The sequence below is a fragment of the Corapipo altera genome, unplaced genomic scaffold (genome assembly GCF_003945725.1).
Source record: "Corapipo altera isolate COAL_440 unplaced genomic scaffold, ASM394572v1 58, whole genome shotgun sequence".
NCBI lineage: Eukaryota > Metazoa > Chordata > Aves > Passeriformes > Pipridae > Corapipo > Corapipo altera.
Window position 1 is genome coordinate 9796419 of NW_020884898.1, and position 25935 is coordinate 9822353.

Sequence of the window (25935 nt, forward strand, 5' to 3'; positions counted from 1 at the left end):
GATGGGGATCTTATCTTAAAAAACTAAGTAAAATTAGATTACACTCGTTGAGTTGGTATTAAATTGGAAGAGCTCCAGGAACTGTAGTAAAAAGCACATGCACATTTGACTGGCACTTTCAGTAAATGTATATAACCTGTCCTGCTGCTGTAATTAGTATTGAGGTTTACTTTAAAATTTACTAGCAAAGAGGCAGCTGCACCTGACTGTATTTTTCTGGGATTCTTTCACAATGGGATTTTGTAATGCACAATTAGATACATAAGATGTATGATTTTCAGTTATTCAGAAATCACAAGGTCAAAAGGCACATTTATTGTCTCAAGAACTACCTAAGTATACATGTACATATGCACGTCCTAAAAATCAGCCCCAAGTGACATCTGTCTGTATGTCCACACAACAAGCAGTTTTGTTTTTCTTGAATGTGTAATCATAATAAGAATGTATTAACTAAACGAGCATAATGACAGAGCAGCTTAATTAAGTACTATTTTTTAATTAAGACCAACCTGTGAACAGCAAGATTTATTTTTCAATCAGTCTTCATTAGTGCAACAGTTAACATATGCCATGAAAATTACTGCTTCATTATGTTGTTCCAGTGCCAACGTGATCAAAAGAAGTGATTTGTATAAAATCTGAAAGTTATTTTAGGAAATCTGATCAATATAAACAGGTTGTAGCTGTAGGAAAGAGCAATGCTGCCAGGAGCTCTTGAGTAAGCTCTTAAGTAAGGTATTTTATAAGGAATATAAAATATTGCATCTATGTATGGGGAATGCCAGAGATCCCTTGAGTGTTCCTTAAGAGTTCATTCATTAGTTTGCTTTATCTTCTTATCCCAGCCTCTGCAACCATTTCAGAAAAGGCACCTTTTCGTTGCAACAAATTCTGTGGTGTATCATATTCTAGAATCCTTCCTGTATCCAGAACAAGCACTCTACAAAAACAGAAACATAACAGGAGAAGAAAAATCAGATCTTCAACTGTATTTTTCAGTCCTAATTCAGATATCTCTGGATAATGGGAAGGCTTACTTAGAAAAAATATAATTGCATTAGTGAATTCATTAGTTCATTCATTCTAAAGCTAGGAACTAGTATGTTAAAAAAAAAACCTTTTGAAAAAGGCATTTTTGCTTAATTGGTAAAAATGCTACAGTATAGTCCATTCACTCTAGAGAATTAAGTGGTCTTACTAGTAGCTTATACCTGTCCCTTAGCAGGAAAATTAGTAAATTAATTCTGTAACTAGAAGGGGGAAGCGGAACACAGGTTATCGATATTTAATTAAAATTGATGTTCATGTCTTTTTTGGTATCTTGGATTACAAAGGTACAAAGACATCAAGGTTAGAAGTGTTGGGAGGGTAAACCTCAGTAGGTGAAAACTTACCTGTCTGAATCTATGACTGTATGTAACCTGTGGGCTATAGTTAATACTGTGCAGTTGTGAAACTCTCTTTTGATGGTGGACTGCACAAAGTTGTCCGTTTCCATGTCAACAGAAGCTGTTGCCTCATCCAGGACCAGGATCTTTGTCTTTCGCAGCAAAGCACGGGCCAGACAGAGCAGCTGTCTCTGCCCAACACTGTTAAAAATATATTTGAGAAGGGCAGGTCAGGCACAAAGAGGAAGGGGAGAACAAGGTAAAGCTGAGATTACTATGAAGCTTATCTGTACTGTCTTTCCTAACAACACTTCCTGAAAAGAACAGTGAAATATGTTCACCTTGTTTTGGAAGTTGTTTTATTTCCTCTTGCTCAGCATATCAACTGTAGTTAAGGTGGGACTTTTCCACACCTGTGACTGAACTTTGTAAAGCTAGTCTTGTCTTCAGTTTCTATATTCACATTATAATGGGCACTCTGAGTAAGCCAAATTGAATGCCAAACCCCTTCTTAATAATGTTCAATGTAAAAGTTTGGATACTCCTCTATGTCAGCTGTGCTATGTGCCTCCTAGAACCATCCTCCTGCAAATGATCTGTCAAAAAAAATTCAGGTTGATGTTCAGTACACTCAGGTTGATATTCAGTACACTCAACATTGAAGACCTGCCCCTTTGCTGCTGAAAGCTTCAGTTTGTGTCTCCTTGAGTTTAGAATTCTTTCATTTCAAGTGTCACCCTCCTTGCATAATGTTTTACAAGGAAAACCTGAGTTTCTTTGCCTATGCAAATAAAGCAAAGGAATAAGCTCTTTGGAGTTTGGTGGCTTTTGGTTTTGTTGGTTTGGGGTTTTTTGTTTCTTTTTTTTTTTCCCTGGTTTGAATTTTTTTTTAAATTTAAATTAATGAGTACTTTTCTGCCCAAATCTAATTAGGTGCTACACGAATTCCAACACCACACCCCCCTTCTTTACACCTCCTTATTTACTTGAGCTGAAAATAGTCTACTTCCTTGGCTTCCCATATACCATAGGACTTCATACAGTTGTGACCAGTTGGCCACCTCAAAGAAACTCACACAGTCAGAATAATTCCACTTAGAATGACAGAAGTGTCACTTTTATCCCGATACTTTCTGAAGTAAATCCTCTGGAAGGAACACATAGTTTTACAGTACTGGAAAATAACTGCAATGGCACTTTCTTGATTATGTACCTGAGATTGTCACCACCTTCTGAAATCTCATGAAGGAGCTTCTTTGGCAGTGACCAGACAAAATCCTTTAAGTCACACAGTTCCAGCACTTCCCACAGTTCAAGATCAGAGTGTTTTCCAAGTGGATCCAGATTTGACTGCAGTGTCCCAGAAAACAAGATGGGGTCCTAAATGACAGCAGAATGTGAGTGCACAATTCCAACACAACCCTAAAACAGTCTGCCATAAATCCTTATATAACAGAGGGAACTGGGACAAATAATCTTGGAAATTTTAACAGTCTGAAGCCGGTGAATGGAAGCACAAAAATAATGTGGTGTCTCTGTGAGATGAATTCTTTTTTAGGGTAAAATGTAAAGGGCAAGAGATTTCTTGTGCATTCACTGTGCTCCGGTTCTATGGCTGACCACAGACCTGCCCAGCACGTGGCAACAGCCACAAGACATCAATTATTACTATTGCTAAGTTTCTGAAGCACTGGAGACTACATCCATGGGCACTGGTAAGTAAAATTGGAAGGTTAAGATTCTAAGTTAAATCTGGTTAGAGACACACAGGAAATATTACTGGGGTTAAAGCTCAAAAAAAGTTAGGAAAAAAACCCAAACCCTTCCTTTGAAAAATGTCAGATAAATTTAATGTAAGTGATGTTAGCATCACCCATGCACAAAAATGTTTGCATGAGTGGTATTCAGGGAAAGTGCAAAAAGTCTCCAGGTGATCATTGAATTTGTGTTCTAGGTTTTACTTTATACTAGGGCATTTCAGTGTGAATCAGTTTACAAGTATGAACACAATCCTAATGACATGTGAACTAATCTTGAGCTTTCTGTCCTGTTCTGGAGTAAGCAGGGACACCCTTACAAAGCAGACTATAGCAGATTAATTTCAATATATATTCCCGACATTCTTTAGACATAATTGGAGGTATTTTAAAATATTTTTGCCCTCAAGTGGAACTTTGGAAACCCTCTATGTAACTATACATATAAAGACTCTGGAGAACATGAGTTATGCTAGCTAGACTGCTAAACTAAGCATGATATGTATACCAAAACCTAATGTCATGACATACAGTGGTCTCCCTGTTTTGAAGCTTCTTCCACATAATTGCCAAAATTCTGTTGGAGTTTTAAGCCTCTGTCTCCAGGCAGCCTGTGGACTTTGAGGATATAATTTCTCCCAAAAACTGAATGTTTTGTGTTAGTTGAAAAAGAGTAATAGTTATCTCTAAAGCACGTCTCACCTGTGGAATAATGTTAAGATTTCCACGCAGGTCATGGAGTCCAATAGTTGATATGTCAATTCCATCGATAATTATTTTGCCTTCACATCCCTCCAGAACTCTAAACAAGCAACTTGTGAGTGTTGATTTACCAGCTCCTGTTCTTCCAACAATTCCAACCTGAAACAGAAAGTTTTATGACAGTGTAACTTTCTATGCTGCATATTCCAGATGAAAAATGATATAGTGAGTTATCTGATACAGTTAATTCAGTTTCACAGCTCTCAATCCAGTTCTCCCTCAGCAGTTGATTCTGTGATTCTGTGACTCTGCGCTGTAACAGCCTATGCCTGGTTCAGTGGGAATACTTTTAATTTCCTCTCCCTTTTTTTTCCTGCACTCCTCAGCTCAAACTAAAGACTCTAAACTAGGTCTCGTTCGGTGCTCCTTGATCTCAAGCCCAAAGTTGATTAGCACTAACCTGGCAATGTATTTCTCTGCATAAACATTCAGCACAGGGTACAAGAAGTTTAAATTCAAATTTGGATCTTCTTCCTTCAAATTGTCAAATTCATAAAACTTTATCTAACTTTCATACAAGGATAATAATTTCTACATATTCCTACAAAATACTTTTCCTTTTCGCTTTTGCCTTGTCTTTACTCTCTTCTCCATTTAACATCTTCCCTGTTCAACATCATCTTGCTGCATCTAGTAGTGCAGTCTCCTTATCTGACATATTTTTGAAGTAGAAAGTTGTGAAATGGAATTTAATACATCTGATTTATTTCTTATTACATACAGTACCTTCTCTTTACTCTGTGTCTGAAAAGAGACATCATTCAGGGCTAAACCAAGATCCTTCCTGTAATGAGCCTTGTAGTTAACAAACTCTATTATTCCTCTATCAGGCCACCCCATCGGTGGTCTTTTAGACATTATCCATGGTTCCTGGAATTAAAACCATCGGTATTTCAGTATACAAGAGTAAAAATGTTACAAGATAAAATACACATATCTTCGAAAATCCCAGCATGTTTAGGGTAATTCTAATGCAATATAATGGAAGGAGAACTTATTTTCATGAACTCTGGGAAGAAGCGTGTGGGGTTGTTCAACAACATCTTACGGACTCATTTAAAAAAGTAAATTCAGTTTAACAAGGTAGCTGCTAATAGTCTAGTCTCTGGTACCAGCTGACAGGAACTAGTATCTGGTACCAGCTGGTATCTGGTACCAGCTAATAGTCTAGTATCAGGAACCAGCTGAACTGAACCTGATGCTTAATCTCCCAGATTTTTAAAATGCATATTCAATGAGAAACATTTCGTTTTCAGGAGTAGGAGAAAACAGAAAGACGTGAACAAAGAAACACAAACATGAGGGAAGGGTAAAAGAGAATGAAGTAGGGGACAGTCTTGTTTGCCTTCATGCTTGACATGGACACTACTTTCAGAAAAGCACAGCAGCCAAGGCAAATTGATTTGAAACAAATGTCTCCCCAGACATGAGGTGAGTACCAGTTAAAGGTGAGACAGGTCTCTCTTCCTCTCTCCCCCTCCTGAAATGCTCCTCTTGGCCACACATAACACAGGGAGTTCACCTGAGCTACAGCTACAGTCCTACTACAAAATCTACTGCTACGAATGATGACAAAAAATTTACTGGTCAAAGTAGGAATAAAACTGCTATGACTATAAATGTGATGAAGAACTACATATTCTCAACGAAAAGAAAAAAACCCACACAATAACCAGACAGCATTTAACAACAATTACCTGCTATTACCACTCACCAATATTAAAGTCAATCTAATTAGTCATTTTCTATGCACAGAAATTAAATATTCAAGATGAAGGCTCAGCATTTCAAGAAGAATGCTCACCTCTTTATCCATTGTTGCATATTCACAAATTCTTTCAATTGAAACTGCATTGGTCTCGATTTCACACGCTCTACGCACCCAAAGATTTAGAATTTGAATTACCTGGGGAAATAGTTACATTGGAGAATGTAGAAATTCGACTCTCGTGAGCTGGCTATGATGTGGATAAGCCATGACAGATAATAGACTCCATAGTTTATTTTGTATTTCTATTCATTAGTAATGTCAGCTGTGTTTCTGAAGCACTTACCACAGTGAGAATTTAGACAATGCTAGGCTCCTTACCATCACAAAACTGAAGAAAATTGGACGTTTACTTTCTGTCTACATCATACTTCAGATTTAACTAGCAACTTATCAATAAAATTTATTGTACTTCAAGACACCCTATAGTGTGGTTCTCACATACTACCTTTACAAGGGCAATGCCAAAGCAAATGACTTTAGTGAACAGAATTCTAAGTAAATGTTCCTACATAACATTCAGTAAGTGAACAAGAACAAGAAATCAAATATGAAGTATAGTTGTACATGACTAAGCTTCCTATTTGGTTGAACAAAATACTTAAAAATACACTATACCTAGTTGATTAATTTATTTTTAAATATGTTTTAATAATTATTATTCCATCTAAATGCAGAAGTGGAAAATAATTAATGGGAAGCTTCCCAGAATTAATGCAATTAAAAGGAAAACTGTTTTGCCCAGGGGATTTAGTGTTGTTGATGCCACCGTGTATATTCACCTACTCGACTTCACTGTATGTATACTGCTCTTTTTATATGCAATGTGGTAACAGAAAAAAGTTTATTCTATTACTTACATTTAGACCATAGGATATCAATAAACCCACTGTAGAAGAACTCACTGTATTTCCAGACAGTGCTACAAACAGTGCAGCAAAGAACACCATCACATTTCCCAAAAACTCAAGCCTGACAGTTAGCCAGCTGTAGTAAATGAAGGCAAAGAAAAAAAAGAATTACCTACAGAATTTTTATAGCACAGTGAAGATATTTCTAATGTAATGACTCTGAGATCATTATATTAGCAATTTACCCACTTCCCTAAAGAGATAGGTAGCATCATTCCCATTTTACAGAGGGACTGGGGAGGGAATATGACATATCTAGAACTGGTAGCACCACTAAAACTAAAAGTCCTGTGTCTCAACTCCTGGCCAGTGCTCCCTTCACTCCTCATACTGCTTTCCTGCTCTCCATGCCTGAAAAAGATTCAAGCATACGACTGAAAACCAGACATGAAAATCTTCTCCTTGCTAATCTCTGCCTGTAACTGAACTGAATCACAAAGGAAGGTGAGGAATGGACTTTGTTTGCTTAAACCCAAGATTCCACTCTCGACATCCAGCTGGTGCCTGTGGATACAGACACCGGGCTACTTCCACGTGAACTACTGAAACGCAAATTTGATTTGTTCATAAACTTGCAAGAAGAACTATTAGCTGAAGTGTAGCATAGTCCATGCTCAAGACCGATAGATAAACTTTTTTCTTTTTTCTTTTCTTTTTTAAAATACTCTCATCCCAGACAGCATATGCACATTTTCTATATTAACCCACTATTTTATGGTACATAAAGAAGAAATCATCCTAGTGCTTAAACACTATGCATTCATTACAAAGAGTGGTGGATAAATTGCTCTTGTCCTTGCTTCTCAGTGGCTCTACTCCGACTACAGGTGAACACTGAGTTGTGGAATTCTACAGAAGAAGGTTCAGTCACAGATGAAGAACTGCTGCAAAGTACCTGTTTGAGATGAGGTTGTTGTAGACGCAAACTAAGTTCTCATACACAACATCATGGTTTTTTATAATGAATCTCTCTTGGTGGCCAAATGCTCGAATTGTTGATCGCCCCACAAGAGTCTCACTGAAGTGGGAGATCACTGGAGGCTGCGATGCTCCCACCAGGCGTCGAATTTGTCGTGAGCTCGCAATGTAGTATCGCTAATGAAACAGTACAGACAGTAGCCAGTTAAATATTCTCATAAGGAATTCTTGTAAATTTTTAACATGGAAAAAGTTGAAAGCGTCTACACAGAAAAAAAAGCTGTTCAAAACCAACACAGAAGTAAAACCCAACTGCCATATATAAATTACTGGTAAGGCTAAAATAAAAGAACATTATTTCCAAATTCTATACAAAATGTGCTGTACCACCAGGGGTGTGTAACAACCAACTAAAACTTCAGTGTACCTTCCAAGTTAGAATGTCCCAATTGTTTCTAAGATGAAAGTCAGCCTTTATTTCTTCCATGTAATGATGTCTGTATTTCAGCTTTTTAGCAGACACCGAATTCAGGCACTCTTTTCTTTCCTCTATGTTCTTATTTTAAGAGTCTTTAACATCTTTAATCCCAGACCATACTCTGACTATTAAGAAACAGGAATGCAGCCATTAGTCTTTCTGAAACATTAATTTTTGGCTTCTCAGTACCACAACTGAAACTATGCACAAAAACCAGCACAGGTAGTTTAGGCATCATTCTATGTACAGCTGCTGTTTCAGGGTTATCCTTCAGCTGTTAACTTTTACTATAATATACACTCCATCTCTTCAAGTAACTTCAGCAAATTTCTTGCTTAGGTCTGTATCAATATTGTATCTTCCCATAAAAAAGAAAAGTATGAAGAGAAAGATGTAAATTCCCAAGAATTACAGGATATATTCAGGAAGTGTCCAAATTTCCTTTCAAGAACTCTGAAGATTTTTTCTGAAAACAATTTCAGATGTGTTTTGCATATATATTTGTATATGTATTTTTTTTCCACAATAAAATATTATTTAAGCCTGTATGCTGGATTGTTTTAGACATTTCATCCATGCACATCTAGAAATCCCTATTAAGAACAATGCACTTACTTGGATAATAAAATAAAAGTATGCCAGGGGAATAATTACCACTATGAATAGTGGTGAGGCAGATGTGATAACTAGAATGGTTCCAATAACTTCCAGGGTAAAGTTCAGCCAAGTTCCCAAGTAGAAATGGAAACGGCCATCCACGATAAATAAGTCCTGTAACAATGCACAGAAAAATCAAGATTTCGTAAATTCCACTAAAAACTTTGAGAAACCTAAATTAATTGATCTTTTAGTGTATTACACAACCTCTTGGTATTATTATAGAGAACATAACCATCAGCAGTCACTTAGTAACGCATTGCAACAATCTACTTATGATGGGAGTGGGAAGCATTAAAATAGTAGTAAATAACACTTGTTTGTGCAATAAAGGTTCCACTTATAGCCAAAGACGTACATAAGTAGAAAATAACGTTCACTTCTAAGTGAAAATAACATTCACTTTTATATGCCTCTGAGAACACGAATTTAATGTATTAACTAGTTTTGACAATTACATTAGATTCTGACATACAATATACCTATTCTGACATGCATACACCTATTCGGATGAAAATGAAGGATTTTCCAATATTCTGGATAATACACAACAATCAGAACTCAGTATATACTCCTTAACTTCAGCATAAAAGAGAGTATAGCTTTTTGCTTTTACAAAACTTGGTCACTACGTCATTTTTCAAATCCAATTTGCATTTGCCACAAGGCAAGATACCATTTGAAAAAAACAAACTGATGCCAAGTCAAAGGCACATCTACCCTTGTGCACTTTTGCAGCTGAGACATCCTTACCTTTGTGCAACCCCAAAGGGAAGTAATGACAAAGTTTAATAATAAAAATCCTTATCAAGACGGACATTAGCTTAAACACTGTTCCCCGATTGCCCGCTCCTGCTTCCCAAATCGCCCTGCCTCGTCCCTGTTTGCCAGCTCCGGATCGTCTGTGCATGGAATGAGAGAAAGCCCGGACAGGATTTCTTCCAGAGTACGGAATGGAGAGAAAGCCTGGACAGGAATTCTCCCAGAGTACGGAATGGAGCAAAACCCAGACTGGATTTCTTCCGGAGTACGGAATTGAGGAAAACACGGACTGGATTTTTCCAGCATACGGAATAGGGAAACCAGGACCAGATTTTTCTGGAGTACTGAATGGATTTAAAAAAAAAAAAAAAAAAAAAAAAAGAAATGAAGGATTGGGCTTGATGATCTCAGAGGTCCTTTCCAAGCCGGCTGATTCTAGGATTCTGTGATATTATTGAAGAAAAATACAGTTTTCTTTTAAAAATAGACCAGATTTAGGTTTGATAAACCAGTTGCACTGCAGGAATGGTCTTTGAGGAATGAACTCTTAATGATCTTGGATAGGGTCTATACAACTTCTATCAATAATATGTTTTGATGGTTTTGTAAGAAAATAGCTTGAGACAGTTCTTTAAGTTTTATGCACTGGAACAGCTTCCCATTGCTAGATATTGCAGTACTTTTCTTTCATATAATTATTTTGCTAACAATGCTAAAATGGAATTAAAACCAAGCCAACTCAAGCTTCATTTTCATAAAATGGAAAACTCTGCATGAGTGTTCCTTTTACCTTTGTGAACCTGCTGATGATCCGACCAACTGGATTCGCTTCAAAATGCTGCAGGGGAAGGTGCAGCACGTTGTCCAACAGCTGAAGATGAAACGCCCGGGCAGCAGACAGGGATCCCCTGGTGACCACATAAGCACCACAGCAAACAAGCAGGCCTTGGGAATGGATAAATTGAAAGACAGTATGAATGGCTGGGTTGGGAAAAGCTTGTTCCTGTCACTGTTTTCTACCACAGTGACCAATCCCACAGTTGCGCTTCCTCTCAGTTTTACAAATGTACATATTTCATTTTGTTGATACATCTTACTACTTCCTAAGTATGATTTTCCTGCAGTTAAGTCTCTTCTGCTAGCACACCACTTCACATCCATACTGAATGCCCACCTCAATGAGATGCCAACATAGCTTCATTAGGTTACATATGTATGTTCCAAGAATTCACAGCAGTATCATCAAATTAAACTGCATTTTCTTCTACATGTCTGTAATATGGCTCCTGCTCTCCCCAAGTTTAACTATTATACTGTGTTGCACACCATGAAACAAACAGCACTATTTCTTTACTGACACATATTCAGGCAGATCAAATTTGGCAAACAGTGAGAAAAGAGTCATAAATGCTCATCCTTGCCTTGAATGAATCCCAGAAGCCCGTAGATAGAAAGCTTATAGTTTCGTGACTGTTTCCATTCTGTGAAATCACTAACTTGTGCTGTTTCTGCAATCCAGGTGCTAAGCCACAGATTTTGTCCAATGCCTAGTGCATTCTGGCCTATATAAGCAGCTATGGTTAACCACATCCATCGCCAGCTGAAGGCTTGGAGGTATTTCAAGACAACTGACATTTTCATCTAAAAGAAAAGAATACATGAAAAAGAGAAGGCACTCGTAAAATCATAAACAAAACTTTCACCTTGAAAAAAAATTACTCATAAAATCATCATCATTCTTGAAGGCAAATACACATGGGAATTGGATACATTAAATTCGGAATAAATCTAAATAATTTCTGAATTAAATCTGATAAATTAGCTATATAAAATTGTACTGTGAAAAGCTTTTGTCTCCCATTAAACTCTGTTCTTTAATGATACATCTCATAGGCAATCTTGCTTGAGATACTTTCCAGTGTCAGACTTTTACGTATGTAGATTATACAAAAAAAAGAAAGAAAAGGAAAATAAAAAACAACAAATGAACCAACCAAAAGTGCAATTCCTGACAGTCTGTATGAAGCAAATTTTACTCTGTTCATCAGTGGAAGTAGAAAATTTAGAACTACCACTCTGGGCTACTGGAGTCAAGGAAATTAGTGACAGCAGGAGAAAGTTCTCATTCTTGGTGTGTATGACGACTAACGGGGCCGAAGTAAGCTAGGCCACTTTAAAGGCAGAGCTGGTAGGAGCAGATTCTTGGATTTCATTACAGGATCTGATGTGAAATGAGCTCCAGTTGGCACAAACTCTTCTGTCTCTTCTGTAAATTCATTTTTTTTCAAGTGCCTATTTCTACCATCTTGTTAGAAATTCTTCAGCCCTCCACTCCACTGTTCTTATCTCAACAGAACTACAGCTTCACAAGAAGCTCTGGCCTTCTCCGTAGTGTTTCACTTGGTCTTTTCCCTCTTTCTTGCAACTGGCAGATTTTTTTAATGGAGACTGCAGAAAGTGTGCTTCTAACATTAAACAATACTGCAACATTACCATGAAAAATTTCTAGTCTCTGCTTCAGCACGTAGCTGTTTAAATTTCCTAAAGATAGAGAGAACGTTTTTCTAACAGAAATAAAAGGTTTTTTTAATCATCTTTCTGAAATATGCAAAACTAGGTCAACTTAGACATAATATGAAAATACAGCCAGCAGCAGATCATCAAAATAGAAAATCTCTGACCATATGCTTAAAACTTGATGAAAACATGTAAGGTTTATTTTAAATTCAGTAAAGAGATCTAAGAAACAAAAAACTGCAGTTGCAAAATAAGACATTTTTATAAAGACAAATGTCAAAGCTTTTTCTATCAGTGATACTTACGCTGCCAGCAGCAACTTCCTCTTTATTGTTAGTGTGTGCTTTCCGCTGACCAAAGGAAGAGCTGCAAACAAGAAACACTTTCAAATCTTCCTGTGAGTCCTCATGCAAAGAACGTATCCATTTATTCCCAAACAAAACTGGATGCTACAAAATCACATAAATTTTTCCTATGGAGACACCAACTTTCCTGAGCTGTTCTGTTTTTGTTGTGAGAACAATGTTATGGTCAGAAGACAAGACTAGGTATGGCCTTTTAAATTCCTGTATAATTATGTGTAGGTAAGACTGAGTTTGCCCTGCTAAAGATGTGTGACCACCCTTTCCTGAGGCAACTTGGGTCTCTCTTACTGTTTGACACATCTGATTCTACTACTTCTGGACCAGGCTGGTTAAGTTTAAGTGACCTACACCATCTTAACCTTCTAGGTTGGGTCTCTTCTACTTTGTCTTTGCACTATCCTCTACCGCTGCAAATATACCACTACTGTGCTTTACACAGTGATCCAAGAGGTCATTCAACTCTTTGGGAGCCCACGAGTTTTCTTAAAGGTGGAAAAAGACACATAAACATTTAAAAAAAGGAGCATAAACAACATAATATATATTAAGAAGTCAAATTGCTGTCTGGGAATTGTGGGTGCATCCCCATCAGAGGCTTCAGCTGGTCTTCTGAAAGCCCCCTTCACTCCTGCCTAACATACTTTGGTTCACACAGTGAAGCAGCCCATGGACTGGATCTCTTGAACTCATGTGGCACATTCGCTGGATTTCTCTTGTATAAAGGGAAACCAGACACACGCTCTCCAAGGAACTGCTAATGGGCATTCAGGCTTAAACCATGTTTACAAGTTGAAGCATGGTGTCACAGCCTTCAGCACGGAGGGTTGTTCTACTATTGCATCACTTAACCAATGGTTAATATTTTTTTTTTTTTTAATACCTACTCCTTATGTTTCAGCAGCCCTTTTTGTTGCAGTTTCCTTCCCAGCTGGCCCTCTTCCTTTGAAGAACTCACTACAATGGAAAAAAAAGAAGAGAAATCTTTTCGGTATTATACCATGAGTAGACAGGAACAGTACAAGAAGCGAGAAATAAAAATGGGGACAAAATGATGAATAGGAATACTTTAAATTAGGAACTCCCTAAATTGACCTAATATTGGGACAGCTACTACACAAGACAGACACATTTGTGACCAAATGCTAGAACTGTGACAGCAGGTAAACCCCCCCCATGAGCCTAGAGTATCCTTGGAATTCCATTCCTACTTAGTGAAAGTATTAGTATTCCTGCAAATAGTAACATTAGTGTTTATCTCAAAGAATTCTTTCACCATGGCTGGAAAGCTGAGCTTACTGGTTTTTTTGTGTTATTGAAAGGAGTCAAACACTTTTTTTCTTCCAGGAACTGATTTTTTTCTTCTTTTTTTTTTTTTTTTCATATTTGATATTATTTTTTTCAACAGATGTTAAGACAAAGATGTTCTCTACATCCAGCTCTCCTGCTGAGTGTACCTCTGCTGTACCTCTGCTGTACAATTTTGCATCGCAACACAGTGCATGATGTTTCTTTTCCTCATGACTTCGCTTCCCCTCCCCTCTTTTTATTACTCTTTGTGAACAGTGGATGTTTCCTTACAGGGCTACTTCACACTGTCATCCCAACAGAGCTAACACCAGACTGCCCACTGCTGCCTTTTGCAAAGTTGCTGTTCTGTCTTTCCACTCCTCCCCATCAAACCCCAGCAAATGTTTCAGAGCACTGGCTGCAGTACAGGGTCAGTAGAGGCTCAATTTAGAGTTGCTAAGATAACTGGAAACCAGCAATATAAACATCTGCAGTCACTTAGGTCCGTTCATTTGGATAGATTTCTTCTCTCAAAATTAAAGAACCACAATTAATCTCCTCCTGAAGTACTTTATGTAAACAGGTCAGACTGAATGGTCAATGTACCTACTTCTCTCCCACAGCTCCATGAAGAGCACACATTGGACAACTCAGGTACAGAGGTAAGCTGAGTCCCAATCCACATGAATGACTGCATGCACTTTTAAGGGATTATGCAATATTTATTTACACTGTCTACTTGTTGGCTGGAAGTATTTAATAAGAGTAGTAAAAGTTTAATGAATTTTTTTCTCCTACAAGTGGACCATATTCTCCTGCCCCTCCTGCTGTGCTCTGTGATTACAGCAGTCTAAGATGATGGAAATGGGAATTATCAAATACAGAACAGGACAAAATCATTGATGCTGCAAGATTAATTTGAAATGTCCATATGTTACTTATTAGGTGATGAATCCTTAGCAGAATCATGGAACTTTACACGGTGACTAATACAGCATGGAAAAGTTGAAACTAGCTGCATAAGGTGGGTTTATCATAACATTTGGTCTCAAGACATTAAAGTCAGAATTTTTTTCAATTTATAAACTGTAATTCTATAGGAAAACATAGACAGGAACGCTCTATATTTTCCAGCAATTCTTCAGGAGGAATATTTTGAGAAGCTGCAATGAAAAGTAAAAATACCAAGCAAACACTGTAAAAAAATTCTCTCACCTTCCATTGGGGTTGTCTCTTCACTCGTATGCTCTGTACCGAAGTTTTGAACAAGCTCAACAAAATTATCTCTCTTTGCAATGAGTTCTTGGTAGGTCCCCATTTGACTTATTCTGCCCTCCTCCATTACTATTATAAGATCAGTGTGAGGCAGGAGTGTGAGGTTATGGGTCACCAATATACGAGTCTGAAACACAATGTTTTCCATTTTGCCATGTAAATATAAACATGTATTAAAGTAGACATTCAGTTATGATTGCTGGAACGGTATAATGTCATTCTTCTGTGATTTTGCCCATTTATTTGTCTACTTTAGTATTATCATTATTATTATTGCTGTTATTTACTGACTACTTTACTATAATACTCTTTTAATTGTCGATTGCAATGTTAAACTCCAAGCTTATTGCTATTTGCTGTTACTTGTATTTACCTGGTTCCTAATCCCTAATGTTTCTTACCTGTTCCCTGCTCAGGAATGGTTTAGATTAGGTTGTAGAAAAAACACCTAGATACTACAGGTTTTAATGTACTACATGTAGTTATGATAGCCTCAATATTAAAATCTGCCTAGAAGCCTACCATTACTAGAGCTCTTGCCTCTGCCAAATACTTAAAACCAATGTATAAATACTTATACATCGAGCAGGTAGACTAAGAAAAGGGAGAAGGGAGAGAGGTAAAGTGAAGGACATTTATGAAGCAACAAATGTAGACACAATAGTAAGTGTTTCATGTTAATATATGTGTTTTGCAGGCAGCAGCCAGCAGGAGTAATCTGTACTAATACACAACACTGAGGAGAGACTTTTACAAGCTATCTTACCTTCCCACATCAACAGTTTTCAAATGGGAGAATCTATTCCTTCAGATTCCACCTTCCCCTAGGAACTTCTTTGCCCAACAAGAAGCCTTTCTTTCTATAACCTATACTGGCTATAATCTGTTTGCTGCAGTGAGGCATCATGTGTGACCACAAAGGGCTCTGCCCTGCCTTCCATGTGCACACCACGGCACTCCTCAAAAACTGCCAGTAAAGAAGAGATGAGCAACTATCATATGAGTCTTTCAGATTCCCACATTCTTCAGTCTATGCTATGTCTACCCAATAGGCTTTAAACTGGCACAATTAGCTCTGCTTTTTATTCAGCCTTTTTATTCCGAATAATTTTCATCAACATATCAGGTAAGAGATGAACTTTTGCAGAGTGGACTGGGACTTTTACCATGTTCGCTGTATTGTACAAAGTCATTGATAGAAAAGAAGCCATCCTATTTTACCTTGCTTTTTAGGAGACCTGAAGGGCCAATTAGCTTCTCAAAAAGATGTTTTCCAACGTGTACATCTACAGCAGACAGGGGGTCATCCAGAAGATACAAGTCAGCATTGCTGTACGCAGCTCTAGCAAGGCTCACTCTCTGCTTCTGCCCTCCACTTATATTGACACCCTAAGAAAAGAAAGCAAAGTCAAAATAATCCACATTTAAATATGAAATACAAAAGAAGACCAGTGTATCATATTCAGTCTCATCTTTCTATTTTTCTCAGGTAAGCAAAGTAGATTTTATACTACATATGAAAACAGAAAGGCAACATTTGGATTTTCAAATAATTAGAGCAAAGTTTGGGTTCTGTTGATTATTCCCACTCCAAAATGGGCAAATGCAAGGTACTTTGGAAAATCAAACAGTAACTTTTATTTAGTCATAGAGACACTTTACAGCATAGAGGAAACCCCCAGAAAACAGGACAGGGCTGACAAAAACATCTGTATAGAAAAGAGCCATTTTAAAAATTAATAAGAGTTCAGAGCTTCAACAGAAGTTCAAAGTAAGTTAGCTAAGTAAGGAGACGGGCTAGATGTACTTGGTTGAGTACTGATTAGTCGTTACTGTTAATTATCCAACAGATAATATATAAAAACCATAAAGCCATAACTTCTCTTACTGCATTATTGCTGACACCTCAAATTCTCACCCTTTCTCCAATCTCTGTTTGGTCTCCATGCGGTAACTGTTCCAAATCTGGCAGTAAAGCACAAGACTCTAAAACAAGGTTGTAGTATGGCCTGTTTAGATCTGCACCAAAGAGAATATTTTCCTGTAAACTGTCATTTTGAATCCAAGCTTGCTGAGAAACATAAGCCACTGAACCCTAAAAAGAATTGGAAAAAATTTTTTATTTGAGCTGTGTGAACATACAAAATAGCATTTAAAAATAAATTTGAAATTCTAGCTTTGCCTCAAAGTAACCAGAAATTCCTTCCAAAACTTGAGTATTATTAAACTGTTAAAATTTTTATTAAGTCAGGTAATAAAAGCAATCTGTTGAATATTACTGTATGACAGTTTGCCTATCATTATTATAAAAACCCATATGACTTCAAATAAAACAGACAGAGCTGGGACATATGTGGAGTAAAGTGTTCCAGGGAAAGATCAGAGTGACAAACAGGCATCCATTGTAATATTTATATACAGCAAAATACGTCTGTATTGAGTAGAAATCAAAATACAGTTTGCTTGTTTGTATTTTTATATAACATGCTGTGGAACGCGTCAGCTTTAAAATTTGAGATTAAGGGATAGGAACCATAACTGGAAATGCTCTGAAATATTTTTTTACATTAAGCTACATGCCCTCTGAAAATCTATTAATCAGTTCTGCTTTATTTAGGTATTGAGGAGTGTGCAGGGCAGGGGGACACAGACAGACAATCTTACTCTTCTCTGAACTGTTCCTTCAAGTTTCTCCATTTCTCCAAGAACAGCAGAAAGAAAAGATGACTTCCCAGATCCAACCTGTCCCACAACTGCAACTAAAGAGCCTTCAGGAATCTTGACACTCAAGCTGGAAATATTGAGGAAGAAAAATTAGTTATCCTCTCTGTAAATACTCCATCATGGATGGGTTGTAGCCATCATAAGAAAGAAAGACTTAAAACTATGAGAAATTAGTACTTCAGTTTGCACATCTTTTTACTATGTACTGTTTTGAGAACTGTACTGATGACTTTAAGGATAAATTTATTTGCCTCAAGTTAGAGGTTGTGCTTTCATCTGGTCACAATTAAATCAAATGGGAGTAAGTGGATCACTAAACAGTAAGTGGTCATACTGTATTCTTCTCAGGCCTGTGGTTCACATTCCACCTTACGCTGACCATCAACTGCTGGACCTCTCATGGAGAATCTACTGTAGCCAGTATGTGATCCCTCTCAGGGAAAAAAACTAGCTGTTTGGGTGAATAAAAGCTGCCCTTCAGAATCACTGTATTTTGCTGTCAAAAAAACATAAACTTTACCATAGAAGATGCAGTACCTGTACTCCATATTCTCCATTTGGATCCAAGTATACTCTGATTTGAAGGCCTTATGCTACAATAAGCATAGTCCCTTCAGACTACAACTGGAAACACAAATGAGGTAGAGAAAGACTGTACTCAGACACCCAGACTTTAATGAAGTCTGTATATGATGCTGAAGGCAGCTCATGACTGGACACTATATTGAAGGCTTTGGTGGCTGAGATGTGGACACTCAGCGCCCCAACCCTGAGAGGAACAGGGCAGACAGTGGGGCGAGAGGGTTAGACTGTGTGGGTTTTAACCTCTTCAGCTCCTTAGTAACACTTAACAGCTGTACTTATCAACTTTTAGTAACATTAAACAGCTGTATTTATCAAATAGGTTATCCATTCCACCCCAAGGTTTGGTTATGCCATGTCCTTACTAACCCTCCAATGTGTTCATCAGGTGTAGCTGAATTTACACCTAAGAAATACCTTGTTAAGAAATGACAAAAAAAAATAGGGGGTGTTTTCAGGCAAGAGGGACCACTCTGAGAAAAGCAAACTTTTTGCTTGTTTGCTTTTTCCAAAGGAAGCCACAGCCCAATTTTCAGATCAATATTCAATGCAAGGATGCATAAACTACCTTAGTTTACTTGTAGGTAACACAAAATGCTACACCAACAAAAGGTGTTAATGAATGCTCCCCAAAATGCAAATCAGGGAAAATTAGTACAGCTAAAGATTTGTTGCAATTAAAAAAACTGACTGCCATTAAATCTCCTTTGTGGAAACTGAGGAGAGAGAAGAAAGGGGAGAGGAGGGGAGGGGAGGGGAGGAGAGGGGAGGGGAGGTGGGGAGAGGAGGGGAGGGGAGGGGAGGAAGGGCTTCCCATAAGTTATACAGTTTAGTGTTGGGGAACATGCACTTTCATGAAGTTCCTCTGGGAGCATCAGGGAGACTAGGTCAGATTTGACTTTCCAGAGCACACTGATCATGTAGGAAACTCTGAGAACAATAATTTATGTTCTTTTTGGTACGTAACATCATGAATTAATCTGAATCAGAATACATTTAACCTGACCAAAATCTCTACAGACATCACATTCTGCCAAAGGAGATCATAAAAATAAGTAAAAAATACCTTACTTTTTCAAGATTGGCAGGCCATTTTTCTCCCAGCGGAAAGAAGCACCAATAAAACCAACAGCATGATCTGTTGCAGCAAAGAAAATAGAGTAAAGACTTGCTAATCTATCCCCTCAGTTGAGTTTCTCAATAATCTTCCATATAAAATCATGACCAATTGAAAATTAGTAACTACTGCTTACTTCCACTGTAGTTTGTACTGACATCCTCGGGGTTAAGATCTTCGGCAAACAGAAAATCCTCTAAACGGCTCAGAGAAACTCTGGTCTACAAAATGAACATATATACAATATTTATAACATGTCTGTGATCCCTATATTTTTACATATTTTAAAAGTTCTAGATAATATGGAAAGACAGACTCCTCTTCTTATTTAATGACAGACAAGAAAGGTGTTTAGGTATTTCAAAAACATTTTCCTTAAAGTACTAAACAATCTAAAGTGATCAGTAAGGTAGTGTTTGAAGACACATTTAATCCTTGAATGTCCAGTTCCTCTGACTCAATTAGTTTGTTTGCATAAACCTGCGGTTTAGCTTTTTTCAGTGCACAGTAAATCTCTCCATAGAATGAAGAAAGACATTTTACTGTGAGTGCATCACGAGATGTCCATCACTGCTGTGACAAAGTGACATTAACTTAGGCTTGTGCTTATTTTTAAGCTACTAGAAGTTAACCAACTGGGAAAGTAAAGGGCTAATCATAAATGAAATCAAATCAGGATGAGTAACTGCTCCCAGTGGTCTCCTCCCTTAAAAAGGTTAAGTTGTGTACAAGCTGTGACCTAGTACATTCATGAGCAGCTCGTGAGATACACCCATAATAAATAACAGAGTATTAAAAGCTAGAAGTTCCCAACTCAGGTGGCAACACTACTGGTGTACCATTAGGCCTGAAGGTTGCTGATATGGGATCCTTAGCAGCTCTACTCCTTTTTTCTCCACTTTCTTCAGTGGTGACTTGACAAAACCAGAATAGTAGAGTCCACAATGGGTCTCCCCTACTTGGTACCAAGGGCTCCAATATACAACAGTGGCTCAGTGATTTAACCAAGTGCAGCTCAAATTGCTCATATTTTATCTTCTATGAGGAAGAGAAGTTGAGAGAGTAGGAACAGAAGTTGAGTCTAGTCCACTGAAGGAAGGAAAGCAAGAAACAGAAAGCTCAGTCACGATTAGGTGTGCTACCCAACTTTCATTGTACTTAAAAGAATGAGAGCCATCCTTTAAACAGCCTTCACCCTTTGCATTCTATAAAAATACTGTGCAGTTTCACCTCAATGAAATGTAACTTAAAATAATTAAGTTACTTCATCGCTCCTAGAAATGGCTGAAACATGACAGAATACAAAATTAGCCTTTTATAGCACTTACCTGGGCCACAGCAGAGATCACAGAGGGTAAATCAAACAAAGGGTATCGTAAAATGTTGAATAAAGAAATAGATGTAAACACTTTAGCTGCTGTTAAAACATTCTCTTTGTCCAGATGAAAGAAGACTCCAAATGTAGCCAGTAAGACCTTTTCAATAAAAATATGAAAAAGATATATTAAGAAGCAAAATCACATTACAACTAAAATGTATACACAGATACTGGTTTTGTTTTCATTTAGAAGATCCTATTTCTGCTCATGTATAAACACGGACTCTGTAGCTGCTGCACACAGAAGTTAATGCATAGCTGCAATTCTGAGTGCAGAAATACTACAATTTTAGTGAACTAAAAACATGGCTACTGTGTTTGACCCAATCAGACACACATTAAACTACATGAAACAACTTTCCCATCTCAGGGTGCCATCCTGGCTTGGCCTAATCCCCTGGTTGCCCTGCACTCAAGATGATCAACTCCATGATCTACCCCAGCACCAAGGTCAGGCTGACTGGCCTGTAGCTCCCCAGACCCTTCTTCCGAGCCTTCTTGTAAATGGGTGTCACATTTGAGCACATCCAAGAGCCCTCAGTACCCTTGGGTGGATCCCATCCAGCCCCATAGCCCTGGGAGTGTCTAAGGGATGTAGCAGGTTACCGACCATTTCCCCTTGGATTATGGGGACTTCATTCTGCTCCCTGTCCCTGTATCCCAGCTCAGGGGCCTGGGTACCTGAAGCACAACTCGTCTTACAGTATTGAAGACTGAGGAAAAGAAGACAGTAAATGTACCTAAGTCTTTCCTCAGTCTTTGTCACTAAGTTTCCTTTCCATTCAACAAAGGGTGGAGATTCTCTATAGCCCTTCTTTTGTTGCTGATCTATTTACAGAAACACTTTTTATTGTCTTTTACAGCAGTAGACAGATAAGTTCTAGCCGGGTCTTGGGCCTTCTTATTTTTTCCCTGTACAACCTCATGACATCCTTACAGTCCTCCTAAGTTGCCTGAGCCTTCTTCCAAAGGTCATAAACTCTCCTTTTTTGGCCCGAGTTCCAGCCAAAGCTCTCTGTTCAGCCAGGCCAGCCTCCTCCCTACAGCTCATCTTTCAGTACATGGGGATGGCCTGTTCCTGCACCTTTAGGAATTCCTTCTTTCAGCAAAGCCTTTGACACCGTTTCCCACAGCATTCCCCTGGAGAACATCTAGTGAGCCTGGTTTTATCCCTTTTCCCCTCCAAATCTGGTTTAAAGCCCTCTCAGTGATCCCCTCTAACTCCTGCACAAAGATCCTTCCCTGCTTTGAGACATGTGCACCCCATCTGTTGCCAGTAGGCCTGCTGTTGTATAGATCAAACCACAACCCAAAAACCCAAAATTCTGCTGGGGACACTAGGCTTGGAGCTTGCTCATCCTGTTTCTTCCCTTATCATTCCCTGCAACTGGAAGGAAAGAGGAGAACACTGTGCTCCTGATCCCTTAATCAGTCATCCCAAGGCCCTGAAGTCTCCATTTACTTTCCAATAGAGTTCAACAGAGAGATGTAAAGATGCAAAAATCTGAATGCACTCCTGATAGAATTGGGGTGGAATTAAAACAGTGACAAGAGATTCAGAAGATTTTGATTTGGTTTCTGACTTACTAACGGAGATCTTTAAAACCTTGGTCAATTCATAATCTCTGTCCTTCTTCTCTAGTCATATACATACTATTATAACCTGGGAATTCAAACACATTGTGTTGAAAATTTATTGTTTTGAGGTATTGGGAGGCAACATTCGTGAGCCAGTCAGCTACTAAAGCAACAGGGAACTTGAGAAACAGTCCTGCACGAATTAATATTTTTATAAAACCAACCATAAAAGGAATACATGTCAAGGTCAGCGTGGAGTAAGTTGTCAGATATCCAGATGACTTCAGAACATCCATTTCACGTTCTCTAATGCTCAAGACCTTCCTTTGATAGGCAGGTTCCCAGGCATAAAGTTTCAGGATCTAGACAATCAAACAGACATACTTTAATAAAACAAAAAAGCAGCGACCAGGCTTCAAAAATTAACCTAATCTCCAAGTGTCATTTTCAAATATTCAGCAATGACAAAATAGAAAAATATGAATGTTTTACAATGAAAATCAGGACCAGATATAACTTTAAATAAGGCTTTTCTTATGGGAAATATACTTTAGTCACTCTTAATTCTTCAGATTTCAAAGTGTTCCTTATGTATCATAAACGATGAGCTGGTTTCAAAACAGGATAAATAACAAAAATAGGACAACTTTTAAAATTGCTTTTCTGTGCTACAATCTCACTCTGTTAAGTATTTTAAGACATCTATTAACATATTTTTTCATTAAAAATGTGGTAGTAAAATGAATGCCTCATGGATAGTGAGTTTTTCAAATCAAATTAAACCAGTAAATATTTTCCAAAAACCCTTTAAGCACATTATGTTAAAACATTTTCTCTTTAACCTTTTACCATTGTTAAGTGAAACATTACTCATAAAACCTAAGGTTGTAAAACAAGTTACTACCTTTACAACCTAACTAAAAAAAAAAACCAAAACCCTTTATTAGTTGTGTCATTACCTTTATTCCATGTAATATTTCAGTTAGTATCTTGACTTGTTGATCCGAATACTTCATTTGGCTTTTCTGGTTAAAAGACAGCAATGTTTTCATTTTTGAAAAAACAAATGCATTTGGAAAGTAAAATATGCAGTGCCATGAAGACACTTTTATGCTATTTTTACCTTGCTGAAAAACACATTAGCACTGCAGTTATACCAGTTTCAGATAGATATAGTAAAAAAAAAAAAAAAAATCAGATGAGGTAAATACATTAAAATAATGATTTTACCCTAAAATAGCTTAAATGCACATTTCAATTCTTGTCCAGTTTATTTTTCTTTCCATTGAATTAAAATCTTAATAGGCTTGCAGTTCCCAGGGTGTTCATGAATGGTAATATTTTTTAATCTTCAAAACTGCTAAGCAGGTATATACAGACTCAATAGTAATATAGTGGAACACTAAATACACACATACACATGAATATCTATGTAACACCATATGAATATAAAACACTGCACACACATATATGTATATATACATGAATTAGGAAGAAAATTTCCTCTGTTACTGATTAATACATTGTTATTAAAGGAAACAAAAACCCAGAAATCCTTCTCATTCTTATGTTACACTCAGACTCTTCTGCATCTGACATTTCAAGAATACTCATTAACAGCCTCTTTACTGTTTGGAGTCTTATTCACACATAATAACAAGTTGAAAACTTTGAGACAGAATGATTTTATTGTCCTTTGTATTTCCTCTCTATGTCACACTAGGGATCCAAGTACAAATGCAGCTGCTGCACCTCACCTGCAAAAGAGGTGAGAGGGTTTTTTGGTTTTTTTTTTCAATGTCTCTAAACTGTCACAGCCTTAAAAAAGAATTAATGGGGACAGTCTTCGTTGCATGTTACACTATCAGAGGCAGAATAAGACAACTAATCGCCTTGAAAGCAATGCAAAACTTAAGGTTGTAGTATTTTTTCCAGTAGAGCTCACAGAAATTATAAAAGTAACAGGCAATACAGTGCCAAGAGATCTGTAGCATCAGAGAAGCATAAAAGAAGTCAGAACACACACAGTACCTTCAGGGGAATTCCCATATCCTCAGGAAAACATGCTAAATTTTTACTGAGCAGCTTAGTCTGAATAATAAAAGTTGAAGAGGGCCATAATCCTACAAAATCCCTTACTGAATGGGATTAGCTCATGTAATATTTAAAAAACCCCATAGCTGTCTCCTACATTGAGTCATACAGTGATTTTTAGTAATACAAAAGTGTTGTTTCAGAATAATGAAAATTTAGGTATCCAACCTACACACTAGTTTAGCTATCAAACATATGGCTTGGCCTCTGCAGTTACACTTCCCCCCCCATACTGAAAAGGAGCTGCAGCTTGGCACAGTTTATTTGTCTGCGGGTTAGCTTAGACGCACCAACACTATTATAATACTGGTTTATGACAACTTAATAATTGTGCTTATTCAAATATCTCACCTTCAGCCTTCTTACTTTGGCAGCAATGTGCACATTTAGAGGTATAACCAAAAGCAGCAGTGCAACACCTGCCAGGACTGAGGGGCCAAGTTCCTTCCAGAGGAAGACGACAGCCACGATGATCTGAAAAGGTGCCGACCACAACTGGTTCATGGTGACAGCCATCTCCAGGAGCTGCTGAGTGTCTGCTGACATCAGGTTAACAATTTGCCCAGTTGTATAGTTTTGTCGTGAGGAATTTGCTAAAGTTAAGGCCTGCAACCGGAAAATACAGAGGTGACATTGCTAAGAGGACAATAACTGGAGCAAAGCTGAACTTGGCGAAACAGACTTGCAACTCTTTAGAGCAGCACGGCCAAAAGAAGGCTCAGAAAGTCTCAGCTTTGGCCTGGCTTAGGATCTCCCAGTGCAGGCACCAGCATCAACAGGCTTCACAGCAAGCACAGGTATCATTCCAGTGTGGTAGAGAGATACCACAAGTCCCCTGTGTCTCGGGACTGACATCCAGATAAACTCACACACACATGCTCTCACCCCCTGTTAGTGCCTCACATTTTTCCACTGTGTCACCTCCAACTCCTGCATGCAACAAGACAGTGCTGCAGGAGCTCACTCCACCATCCACCCCACGTGTCAAATACAGCCCTGACCTGACATTCACTAATCAGCTCTACTCAGAAAGAGGAAGAGGCTGTATCTCTACTCTGTAAGTGAGAAAACTTCCCAGAAGATATGCCTACTCCAACTGAAGTCTCTGTTCTCCTGCCCATGACCTGATGCACCGACACACGTTGGCACGTGACTTGAGAGAATTAACTACTTTATTGAACTCATTTGTAAGTTACAAGTAAAATTCTGCATACTGGTTCAGAAAATACCTGAGAAGTCTATGTCAAAAAATCAGTTTGACTCTTCAAAAAGAGACTGTATTTTAAATTAAAAAAGACAGTAATTCAGTTCAGATTTTGGTTATTTCCTTCCTTAATTTATGATTAACAGTTAAATACTGCAGTAAAAATACCCACGTACCAGCCTTATCTCAAATCCTACATAATAACAGGACAATAAACATTTTTAAGTTTAGCAGGTCAGATAACGTCTTTTACTTCTGAATTTGCATCTCTTGTAGCTAATGCTCTGTATCTTACTAAATCAGCTAATGCTCAGTGTTTCTTATTAAAGGTGGACTAAGCTACAGACAGATTTCCACAGTGGTTAGCCATCTCTTAAACATCTGAAAACCAATGAAACTACTGGGTATTC

The 25935-nt window shown here is 37.8% G+C and overlaps 1 protein-coding gene across 3 annotated transcripts in view; it reads right to left on the reverse strand.

The window, feature by feature from the left end:
- Nucleotides 1–479: 479 nt before the first annotated feature.
- LOC113949762 (multidrug resistance-associated protein 1-like) overlaps nt 480–25935 on the reverse strand; it is a 32369-nt gene continuing 6913 nt past the window's right edge. For all 3 annotated transcript variants that reach the window (XM_027648748.1, XM_027648750.1, XM_027648749.1), the window contains 23 exons: nt 24673–24927; nt 23187–23252; nt 22452–22589; nt 20600–20746; nt 19408–19492; nt 19226–19292; nt 17513–17639; nt 16767–16943; nt 16070–16237; nt 14789–14975; nt 13171–13240; nt 12227–12287; nt 10826–11045; nt 10195–10349; nt 8601–8756; nt 7485–7684; nt 6539–6665; nt 5715–5816; nt 4637–4780; nt 3851–4009; nt 2605–2771; nt 1398–1592; nt 480–943 (listed from right to left, as the gene is read on the reverse strand). In XM_027648748.1, the coding sequence (XP_027504549.1) occupies nt 832–943; nt 1398–1592; nt 2605–2771; nt 3851–4009; nt 4637–4780; nt 5715–5816; nt 6539–6665; nt 7485–7684; nt 8601–8756; nt 10195–10349; nt 10826–11045; nt 12227–12287; nt 13171–13240; nt 14789–14975; nt 16070–16237; nt 16767–16943; nt 17513–17639; nt 19226–19292; nt 19408–19492; nt 20600–20746; nt 22452–22589; nt 23187–23252; nt 24673–24927 (3285 nt within the window). In that variant the 3' untranslated portion in view covers nt 480–831. The remainder of the gene's footprint in view (nt 944–1397; nt 1593–2604; nt 2772–3850; nt 4010–4636; nt 4781–5714; nt 5817–6538; nt 6666–7484; nt 7685–8600; nt 8757–10194; nt 10350–10825; nt 11046–12226; nt 12288–13170; nt 13241–14788; nt 14976–16069; nt 16238–16766; nt 16944–17512; nt 17640–19225; nt 19293–19407; nt 19493–20599; nt 20747–22451; nt 22590–23186; nt 23253–24672; nt 24928–25935) is intronic.